Below are 12,018 nucleotides of genomic sequence, written 5' to 3' on the forward strand. Positions count from 1 at the left end.
GCATTTTATTGTTGGTCCTTTCAGTTTGAAGACTCATTATCTCCCTTCAGCCCTGGGAAATTTTCATACATTTCTTCGATAATTTCTTCATTTTTTACTCTCTTTTCAGAATGCTGTATTAACTGATATTAGTTGTTCTGAGCTACTCACTCACAACTTTTACACATTTCATTTTGTTTTCTCTTTACGGGCTGCCTAGATATTTTCTAACCTTTCTTTTGAAAAACTTTTAGCAATCAAGTTTTTAATTTCCAGGGGCTTTTTCTTATTCATGGATTGTTCTTTTTTTAATAACATCATGTACTTGTTTATGGATGTACCATCTGTTTTTTGTTTTTTTTTGTTTTTTTTTTTTTTGCGATACGCGAGCCTCTCGCTGTTGTGGCCTCTCCCGTTGCGGAGCACAGGCTCCAGACGCGCAGGCTCAGCGGCCATGGCTCACGGGCCCAGCCGCTCCGCGGCACGTGGGATCTTCCCGGACCGGGGCACGAACCCGTGTCCCCTGCATCGGCAGGCGGACTCTCAACCACAGCGCCACCAGGGAAGCCCTGGATGTACCATCTTTGAATCTCTTTAAGGATGTTAATGTGGATCTTTGAAATGTTTTCTGTTATTAGAATTGTTTACTCTGGGCTTAGATTTTTAGTTCACCTTGATCTTTATTTTGCTGCATATTCTACTCATATCCTGGTTATTCTAGATTTTTAATACATTTATTTAAGAAAGTAGGTTAGAGTAGCTGGTGTGTATGTCTGCTTTACTTTATGGTGAGGAGGCTAGAATTAGGTTGGAGGCAAGCTAAAAGCTGACCGTAATTACAAGGGAGACTACTAAAATGCTACATAACAAGGAGGGTTTTACTTTATGGCACTATTGTGTGGCACAGACACACAGCTGTAGTGTTGTTCTGATTTTCCTAGATGGTTTGTTCAGTATTTTTTGTAAGAAGCCTTCTGATTATTTTGCTTGGTGTTCAATACCTGGCACATTATGTAAGCCTTTTGAATGTCACTATGATTTAATTTGTTCTTTTTAAAAAATTTTTTTGTGGTTAAAAAAAACCCGTAACATAAAATTTACTGTCTTTACCAATTATTAAAAATTCTTTATTTTTTTTTTGGCCGCACCACTTGGCTTGCGGGATCTTAGTTCCCCAACCAGGGATCGAACCTGAGCCCCAGCAGTGAAAGCGTCGAGTCCTAATCACTGGACCACCAGAGAATTCCCTGTCTTAACCAATATTAAGCGTACAGTTCAGAGGTGTTAAGTATATTCACATTGTTGTGAAACAGATCTCCAGAACTTTTTGATCTTGCAAATCTGAAACTCTGTACCCTTTAAACAACAACTTCCGTTTTCACCCTTTCCCCAGTACTTGGTAACCACTATTCTACTTTCTGTTTCTGTGAGTTTGCCTACTTTAGACACCTCGTATGGGTGGGATCATAGAGTGTTTGTCTTTTTGTGACTAGCTTGCTTCACTTAGTATAATGTCCTCAAGGTTCATCCATGTTGTAGCATGAGACCCGATTTCCTTCCTTTTTAAGGCTAATATTCCATTATAAGTGCACACCACATTTTGTTTCTGTTCATGAATCAGTGGACACTTGAGTTACTTCCACCTTTTGGCTATCATGAATAATTCTGTTACAAACATGGGTGTACAAATATCTCTGAGACTGAGACCCTGCTTTCAGTTCTTTTGGGTTTATGCCCAGAAGTGGAATTGATGGATTATCTAGTAATTTTATTTCTAATTTTTTGAGGGACCTCCATACTGCTTTCTACATGGCTGCAACATTTTACATCCCCACCAAACAGTACACAGTGGTTCTAATTTCTCCACATGCCTGCCAACAACTGTTATTTTCCATTTTGTTTGATAGTAGCTATCCCAGTGGATGTGAGGTGTGTAGATTCTTGGTTAGAATTGTATTTTAACCATATAATCTTCTCTACCTCTGAGAGATGTATTAGCTGGCCTTCCATGTCTCCTTTACTCTAGGAGGTACTTGCATTGGCATAGGTTTGTAGTAGTGAGGAACTGGCTTGAATGTCATGAGAAGATATCATTTTGAGAGAGGTGATGGAAGAATGGAAAGAATTTATTCTAATTGAATTTGAAATGACTTGAATGACTTTTCATTTTGAATCTGACTAATAGCAGTGTGGATGTAAAGGGAAGGAAAGATTAATTTATTGATCCTTGAGTTTTAGGTGATGAGAATATTGTTGTGGAAATAGATGCCTGGCAGGGCAGCTAGGAATATGGGAGTGGTATTATGGGTCAGAAAACAGGTCTGGAAACTTGTTTTTGTGCGAGCCAGTGGGATAGAGGTCATAGTATTTCTCTTTGAAACATTTGTTTTCTTTAGAACAAAAATAATCTGATAAATTTTTCCTTCTCAATTTTTTTACAGCTCTTGCAAGCCTAGGATATGAAAAGAGCTGTGTGTTGTTCAATTGTGCAGCCTTAGCTAGCCAGATTGCAGCGGAACAGAACCTGGATAATGATGAAGGATTGAAAATCGCTGCTAAGCATTATCAGGTACGCAGAACAGAACATCAACACTAAGTTGGATTAAATTGAAAATAATTTGCGTTTAGGTTTATAAATGTTTCTTTACACACAGATGCTTTCTTGAAAAATAATGTACTTTTTAATGAATTGATACATATTTTTGAAGCCCTTAGATAAACTACTTACTTGTGGACCCAGCTCTGTTTTTCCTCACCATTGTATACCCAGCACCTAGCACAGTGCCTGGCACATAATAAAGGCTCAGTAGATGTTGGGAGAACAAATGATTAAATGTTTTGAGGTGAAATCCTTGGCAAATCCCTTTTAAATAAATGACCTCATTTAAAATATTTGTACGTTATTTTTACATAATTTTTCTTAGACACACTAAAAATTGTTACCAATGTCACAAAAATTAAGACCTTTTGGCCAGAAAATTTTAACTCTGAGCTTGTGGAGAGGTCATAGTTAAATGTGGTCAGATGTGTAATGTTCTTAAATTAGCTAAATTTAGATTTTAGATACAGTCATTGACTAATATGGCATATTATTTGGCGGCAGTATGTTATTTACTCAGCTTTGCTTTTTTGTTTCAATTTAAAAAACAGTAAGTGATTATTGTTAAGTGATATCTGTAATTATGTTTTTATGTTTTATGTTCCTTTATAATTTACAGAGTATGTTGATGTTCACATAAACTTTTTGATGCATGTTATATAATGCCGTTTTCATTTTACAGACAAGGAGACTAAAGGGCAGAAGTGTTACTAAAGTGGTAGATTGGGGTTTCAGGTGTTCTGATTCCAAATTTTATGGAATTCCAAATGCTTCTTACACTGTCCCTCATGGCTCTGGAATTTGCTTGTCTCAGAGGTGGAGTTTGATCTTTCCCATTGTTTAAGTTTAGAAGAGAGGTGAAGAATGCTGTTCTAAGAAAGTGAGAGGAAAATGTACTTTAAGCACACAACATGCTCCCAATTTTAGATGGGCGCAGATGACAAGCATGGTGCATATACCTTTCCTTTGTGAGGCTATAAATGGCAAATATTTTAAAATGTGAAAGTGAAGTAAAATTTTATTTAATTTTCCATTCATTGTAACTCCATTAGTTGGCATGTGAAATCTTAGAGGGCATTCTGAATTACTGAGGATATGTTCCATTCTGTGAGTCACCTCTGTGATTCACAGCAGGGTCCCCTAGTGTGATGGAAAGAGATCCTGTCTGGCTGTTTGCTACCAAGAAGCTCTGTGCCCTTGGCTAAGTGCTTTAAACTCTGTAGGTCTCCAGTCCATATTTGTGAATGAGAGACTGGATCCCTTGCAGTTCTAGTCTGTGATTCTGTGAGTTTACTAAGCAAGTCAGCTGATCACTCCTTGGAGACATTCTAGTTTTATGATACTTCATGACTGCAGTAATCATTGATGTTTACTTCAGTACAGTTAACCTTGAGTAACCAGCTCCTTAGTTGAGGCTCCAGGGCTCCTTAGTTGCAGCACATGGGCTCCTTAGTTGTGGCATGCGAACTCTTAGTTATGGTATGCATGTGGGATCTAGTTCCCTGACTAGGGATCGAACCCAGGCCCCCCCTGCATTGGGAGTGCAGAGTCTTATCCACTGCACTACCACGGAAGTGCCCCCCAGCACTTTTTAATCCCAGACTGCCACCTTTCTTTTTCCCAGGGTTATTTATTTCATAAAAGCGAAGTTATCTTAGTGTTAACCTCAGCGAAATATAATTGAGAAGAAAAATCTGATGGGGAACATGTCAGTAGGGAGCCCTGAAAGCCAAATAAAAAATCCGTAGCAATGGATAGTCATGCTGTTTCCCAGAGGACTAGGTATCAGTACTATTTAAGGTTTCCCCTAAGTATGGCATGTTTAATTATTTGAGAGATGAATTTGGGACCAAAGCAAGAGCATTTCAGGACTAAAAACATTTTAATAATGTTTTATCCCTGCCTTTGTTCTCATGTTAGTTTTGAGGGAGTATTTCTAAAAAGTTTAATCAGTTTTTCCCATCAGTTTACTTTGTTTGTTACTGCACTTGACTTTAATGTACGTTAAATCTCTTGTTATTCTATAGTGTTTTAGAAAACTGTCCTTATTGTCTGTAGGTCAGATGTAAGTGGTTTTGTGTGTAACAGTAGAAAATTGTCTTGCTGAATTCTTACAGATTTAAAAGAAATTCTTTTCTTTCCTCTAGTTTGCTAGTGGTGCCTTTTTGCATATTAAAGAGACGGTTTTATCTGCCTTGAATAGAGAGCCTACTGTGGACATATCTCCAGATACCGTTGGGACTCTCAGTCTTATCATGCTGGCACAGGCCCAAGAAGTATTTTTTTTAAAAGCCACAAGAGGTAATTCCAGTTTGTCCTATATTTTGTTGCATGTGAAAAGAAGTGACAGGCTTTTAAAATAAGAAGGTGATTGTAATATGTTCAACACAGAGCTTTCCTCTTTGAATTTGACCCACGGATTATTGAAAATTTTCAGCTTTCCTTTTCTGACCTTAAGGTGGTACAAATGCACATTTAAGAATGTAGGCTGTGTTTGAAGTCTTTTATGAAATATATAGTTACTGTATTAAAACACTGAAATCTGGAATAGTATTTATATAGGTTTGTAGTGTGTCAAAAATTCGTTAATTCAGCAAATAAGTATTGGGTACAACTGTGTGCCAATCCCTGTGATAGGCTTTAGATAGAGTTAGCAGACAAACAAGATTTCTGTTTTCTGGAAGCTTAACAATTTATTGTGGGGGAGGTGATAAACAAGAAATTAAGTAGCCAAGGTAATTTTAAAGAGAGATAATTGCTGTGAAGAAAATAAGATGTGATAATGACTAGTGGTCTGGCAGTTGGGTAAGTATGTAGGGGGAGTCATGCTATTTTAGATTCATCATTCAAGAAGAGTTTCTTTGAGGAGGTTTTGTTTAAACCAGACTTAACTGATAAGAAGGAGCCATCCAGGCAGAGTCCCTGGCCCTGTGAATGAGGGAATAAGAGCAATTCTTGTAAGGCTTGTGAATTAGTATGAGAGATTAGTATAAGACTGAATGAATATGTAAGTACAGAGAAATTGAAAATAAGGGAGCAGTCCATCAGGTGGAAGCTAAATGAACTGGAAAAGTTTTTCTTTTAAAATAACAGCTTATATTGAGGTAGAATTCATAAACAATAAAATTTACCCTTTTAAAGTATACAGTTCATTAGTTTTCATTGTATTCAGAGTTTTGCAATAATCACCACTATCTTATTTTAGAACGTTATCATTACCCCCAAAAGAAACCCCATACCCACTGTCAGTCACTCTCCATTCCCCTTTTCCCCCAGCTTCTAGCAACTGCTGATCTATTCTGACTCTTTGGATCTGCCTGTGGAATAATTAAGTTGTATGCAGAAGAATTGATTTCATCAATAGGAATTTTTTAAGACAGATGTACAAACTTGTGATCTCAATGTCTATACTGAGTTATTATGATATATCAGATTATTTTATATTTATTTTCATTATAATGGTCAATTTAATATTTTATTCCAGATAAAATGAAAGATGCTATCATAGCTAAATTGGCTAATCAGGCTGCAGATTATTTTGGTGATGCTTTTAAACAGTGTCAGTACAAAGATACTCTCCCCAAGGTCAGTTATTGTTTTTGTAAATACTTGGTGGTTTTGCATGTGGAAATATTTGGACATTTTTGTGTATAAAAAGCAAATTAAAAATTATGTTTTTTAAAGAAATTTGAAATTTAAGGAGAGGCATTTGTAGAGTATATTTGTAGAAACAGTTTTTTTATTTAAGATGCATGACAAATTCTCTTTCATATTTAGGGGATGCCTTTGCTTCCACTCTTTACTAAACTTGTTTTCCCGAGCTAAAACTCTTGCTGGAAAATTTTGAACACCTGTCTCCAGTAATTTTATCACATCAGGGCATTGTGTAGTTTTGAATCATTGGTTATTTGGTACAGCATGAGTACTTGAGCATGTTGATTATTCACCCTTTTAATTATTGTCCTGTTTTCTTAGAGATGAATCTTAAAGCGCAAAAACAGACATAAAGACAAAAGGAAAAGGAAACTTAACAAATTCATCCAGTACTTTGATTAGAATTAAATTTTGCCAACAGGGCTAGAAAATTGGGCTGCTATTGGACAGCTAAGGAAAACAACCATCTAAAACCATGTATCACAGGAAGTATTAATTGTTTTAATATAAACCTTTCTGAAGTGGCATTTGAAGAGACTAGTCAGTGATGATCATTTGTAAATGACAAAGCAGATGGTTAGACTAAGAAGTAAATTCAGAATGCTTAAAAACGGAAACTTACAGACTGAAATGTAGTATGATTCAACTGCTTTCTTTCAGAAATGTTCAAGGAATTAGTTTTGTCTGTATGATAGCAAATGATATTTGTTACATGCTCTTTTGTAGGGAAATTTATTGATTTATAAGTCATTCAGGAATCTTTATAAATTATGAAATTGCAGACAATTTTGTGGTGAAATAAAAAAGCATGTAAGTACATCAACACATTAGTCAGAATATGAGCACTAGGGAATTTGAAGATTCCTGGAGATTTAAAATTCACCAAGAGATCAGTAGAAATTTGCCCAGGACTCTTGGGTAGTAATAGTGTTGCTCTTAAAAAGAGACTTGGGATCTCCTCTCACCTTTTTTTCATCTGGAAGACCTCATGATCAGCTGCACAGTGTACCGTTACATCCTGTTGGGCCATTAGTTCAGTCCTGTCCCGGAGAGAAGAATGTCACCTACAAAGACTTGGAAACTACCTCTGCACCAATCCTGGTATTCCTTGAAAATCTCCTGTTTAAGTACCAAGTTGCTCCAGACTTACCTTGAGAACTGGCATGAGTACAGTTTGAGATTTAGATGTCTTTTATTTTTTGCCTTTTTACTAATAAATCTCATAAGATATTTTCATATTCTAGTTATAAAACTGGAATATCTGCAAGTAGTGACCCAGGAAGCTAGGAAATTATTCACTGGGAGACAGGAAAGCTCACAAGGTAGTAATTCAGTTTTTGATTCTCTTATTTTTTTGTCTAGACAGTGATTGTCTAGTATATTTCTTGGATAGTATATGGCATGTACTTCCTAAAAACAATGAGGTTATAGGCTAGGATTTGACATTTTAGAAGATCCTCTACTGCTTTTTTGGTTGTTTTTGGATCTTCTAAAATTAATTTTGACTGGAATTTTTTTCAAAACAAATTAGGGCAAAATAGCACTTTATCATATTAGTCATTAGCTTAGTGCATTTGTCTGTTTGCTATGTGTTTTTGAGTATGTGATACTGAGTAATTTTTATATGACTAAAAATCATCTTTATTAAAAAAGTCTCTTAGGACATGAATTTAAGAGGGAACTTACTTTACTGTCTTTTATCTTTTAAACATGTTGAAACAGTCAGCTATAGAGCAATTTCATTAGTATATGTGAGTAATGGTGGTTTAGTTAACTCTTAAGGGCTGGGTAAGGGCTCACAAGAAAGCTTCTAAAGCCCTGTGCTTGGTATTCCTCTGTGAATGTCCATTCTACTTCTCTTTCTAATGCATGCTTTCCTTTCTTCTTTGTAAACAAAATGTTGACTTCATGGCTCAATTAAAGTGAATTGTAAAAGCTTAATTGGCTTCATTTAACAGTTAAAAAAGAAAAGAACCTGAACCTTAATTCTAATTGGAAGAAAAAAACTGAATTCATTGAATCCAGTCCATGCAAAATCATGTGGTCTTCTCTGTTTACACCTGACTAACCTATCTCTAAACCATTAATGGGGTGATTCTAATTTCTGTCTCCTTTTCCTTTTTCTTCCTGCATCCCATGTTGTCTGTGGTGGTTTGTGTGGTTGGACTCTCCCCTGGTCAGTATTTTTATTTCCAGGAGGTGTTCCCTGTCTTGGCTGCAAAGCACTGTATCATGCAGGCCTATGCTGAGTACCACCAGTCTATCCTGGCAAAACAGCAGAAGAAATTTGGAGAAGAGATTGCAAGGTTACAGGTGAGTTTCTCAGAAATATTTAAGTAACTTAGATTTCTCTTTTTTGTTGTTTTTTAAATAAATTTATTTATTTATTTTGGGCCGTGTTGGGTCTTCGTTTCTGTGCGAGGGCTTTCTCCAGTTGCAGCGAGCGGGGGCCACTCTTCATCATGGTGCGCGGGCCTCTCACTGTTGCAGCCTCTCCAGTTGCGGAGCACAGGCTCCAGACGCGCAGGCTTAGTAGTTGTGGCTCACGGGCTTAGTTGCTCCGTGGCATGTGGGATCTTCCCAGACCAGGGCTCGAACCCATGTCCCCTGCATTGGCAGGCAGATTCCCAACCACTGCGCCACCAGGGAAGCCCGGATTTCTCTTTTTTTTTAGTGAGATTCCCAAGTTTGCTCGTAAAAACCTTTCCCACTCATTTCCCCTGTCAACAGAGTCAGGTGATGGTTTTTATTTTCTAGGCTATACCTACTGTGTGCTTTTTGAAGTCTCATATTTTATCTAAAAATTTCATGCAAAATTTGCATTCAGTTTTCTTTTATTTATCCATGTTCATTGTAATATAAAATATTCTAAATTAATTATATGCTCCAGAAAGGATGTGGAGTACTTAACTTGTGGCCTAGCCTTGGTCTAAATTGGGTCATTACAATTCCACAGCTTGAAAAGGACAGTGGTAATAGATACATAAATAGATTTGGTAATCAGCAGAGTATCTTCTATGCTGTTGTATCAGCACTGGGTGTGTGAGAAACTTGATGTGACATCTGGGGCAACTTTGCAGCAGGGGCAAGGGCTGTTTACATGAGTTGTTTGTATTTTGAGGGTTGGTAAGCAGAGGGTAGGAAGAGGACTGTTAAGGAAATTTAAATATGGACTGGTATTAGAAGATACATGCAAGTCTTATTTAGGAAGTTCAGTTTAATTAGTCTTTTCATGAGAAAAAAAACCCAAGTTTTATAAAAAATAAAATGTATGCTTGTATTATGCTCCACACCTCCACACTGACAAAATCAGAGACGGACACACTCAGATTATCAAACATACTTTATTTTTCCAGGGATTCACTTTGATTGTAATAACTTAGCATCATATGAAAGCATTATATGAAAATGCTTCTGAGAAAGGGGTTTCTGGGGGAGAGATTTTTTTCAGGGTAGCATATTTAAAGTATTAGGAGTACTAGGAGTTTTGACTGAAAGAAGAACGCACAACATAAGAGTTGGAGTTTAAGTTTTATTCAGGGACTTTACTGAGGACTGTGGCCTGGGAGACAGCCTCTCAGTAGCTCTGGGAAACCACTCTGAAGAGGTATGGGAGAAACCAGCTTATATATGATTTTGGCTAAGGAATATGTACAATCGGTCAGACTTATGTCTCAGTAACATTACTGTTAGTCACAAAGAATAGATATCTCAAGTTAATGATTTTAGTGTTTTTCTATGTATGGGAAGATGTGGGAATCTGGGTTCATTAAAATTCTTCCTGAGATACGCATCTAACTGTCTAAGGGGCCTGTTTTTCGAAAGCATAGAGTGCCTCATCTTGTTTTTCATCCTGAATTCCTCTCTCAGGGAGCAGTGTTGGTCAGCCACTGCAGTGGATAATGACTGGGTGATGAGCACTGCTGTTTGTTTTACAGAAGTTTAGCTTTTTTATTTTGGGGGAATTCTGGGACTATTATATTCAAATAAGCCTTTATTCTCTATAAACCAGTTATATAAGAGGCTCTTTTGAAATTTTAATCTAATTTTTAAAACCCCTCTGGAAAAAGGAAACTTTCAAACTCACATAACAAGAGATGAAGACTTTTTTCAGTTATAGACACACAAGAGTTTATAACTTCAGTTTTACACCTTTAGTCATAGGTCAGAAGTTAACATATAGAACACAAATACTTACTGATTCATATCTCCAAGGGCTGTTCCTCTTTCCATGAAGTATGAGATATTTTTCTACTTGATTTGAGCTCAGAAATAGGCAAACAGAACAAAACAGACGAAAAAGTTGACCAGCAAGTCATATTCTCCATAGTCTCTCCTGCCCCATGTACCTGATGGTTGCACCATTCAGTCAGCTTTGCAATCATTGTTAACAATAATGGGGAAAAGCTTATTAGCCACGAGCAAACCAGATATAAAAACAAAATCACAAGAGTCAGGAATATCACAACAGTAGGTAAAATAACAAAGGGAAAATTGTTGCTTGTGATTCACTTCTGGGGCCAAGAAAAGTTGAACCTGGACTTACACAGCTCATGAAGTGCGCTTATTGGACAGTGCAGTTCATTTGGCTCCAGAAGGTGGGTCCACTTGATCATCCTGGTGGAGTCTCTAAAGTTGCCAAGGTATGATCTTCAAAAAGACATAAAAATACAGTTGACCCTTGAACAACACAGGCTTGACGTGTCCAAGTCCACTTATATGCAGGTTTATTTCAGTGAATAAATATTTGGCTCTCCGTATCTTCACGTTCTGAATTTATGGATTCAACCAAATGCTGGTCGTGTGCTATGTTTAATCTGCAGATGCAGAGTCTGTGGGTACGGAGGGCCAATTGTGGGACTTGAGAATTTGGATTTTGGTGTCTGTGGCAGGTCCTGGAACCAATCCCCCGCAGATACTGAGGGATGACTCTATATAGATAAAAAAATGTGACTCAGATAGAATGAATACGTACATACATACAATAAATGAATTTGTTTAATTCATTAATGAGGGACCTAATGAGAGGATAAAACTGATTTTGTGAAAGTATTGTTTTTTTCTCTGTTATGATAGTAGCTTGTAGATACTAAGGAGATTGTTTATGCTTCTGTATGAATTTTATTTAAGTATTTACTATGGAAAATTTCAAAAATATATATATATAAAAGTAAGAATCATCAAATATCCATTACCCAGCTTCAGTGATTATCAATATTTTGCTTTGCGTTTCATGTTTCCCCTTCCCCTCTTATTTTTTTGGAGCACTTTCAGCTGTCTTATGTATCATTTCATCCTTAAGTTACTTCAGTATATGTAAGTCTTAAAAAAATTAAAACCACAATGTCATCCGATCTAGCACAATTAATACGAATTAATAATTAATTCTAGTAATCTAATAGTATCCAAACATAGTTTAGCTTTCGCTGATTTTTTCTAAAATGTGTTTTTACAGTTGGTTTGTTCAAATTGAGGATTCATACATGGTCTTCATGTTGCATTTGGTTGATATGTCTCATAAATTTTTAATTTGTAATGGCCTCTGCTCCCCAACTGCCATGTTAAATTGTCCTCACTTTTTCTTGTTTTGTATGTTTCTTACACTGATTTCTGTGATGTCTGTTATCTCTTTCATGTTCCTTGCATAAATATTACAGTCTTCCTTAAACTATTTTCGTATTTTTCTTCACTTCCTTTCCTGAGTTCTGCAGGTCCCGTTTCACATTTTCTTGCTATCTATCACCCACTGTTATCTGGGCCATCTGGTCCTCTGTTCATATTTTGTG

At 36.6% G+C, this 12,018-nt stretch overlaps 1 protein-coding gene across 5 annotated transcripts in view; it reads left to right on the top strand.

The window, feature by feature from the left end:
- PDCD6IP (programmed cell death 6 interacting protein) overlaps positions 1-12,018 on the top strand; it is a 62,100-nt gene that overhangs the window by 18,237 nt on the left and 31,845 nt on the right. For 3 of the 5 annotated variants that reach the window (XM_089919002.1, XM_089919005.1, XM_022553686.3), the window contains exons 4-7: positions 2,421-2,548; positions 4,726-4,879; positions 6,063-6,163; positions 8,414-8,545. In XM_089919002.1, the coding sequence (XP_089775128.1) occupies positions 2,421-2,548; positions 4,726-4,879; positions 6,063-6,163; positions 8,414-8,545 (515 nt within the window). The remainder of the gene's footprint in view (positions 1-2,420; positions 2,549-4,725; positions 4,880-6,062; positions 6,164-8,413; positions 8,546-12,018) is intronic. The other 2 variants (XM_089919004.1, XM_022553687.3) reach the window with 1 other exon arrangement.

The sequence above is a fragment of the Delphinapterus leucas genome, chromosome 10 (assembly GCF_059928025.1).
Source record: "Delphinapterus leucas isolate spDelLeu-1000000601 "Yukka" chromosome 10, BTC_Dleu_Yukka2, whole genome shotgun sequence".
In the NCBI taxonomy this organism is placed as follows: Eukaryota; Metazoa; Chordata; class Mammalia; order Artiodactyla; family Monodontidae; genus Delphinapterus; species Delphinapterus leucas.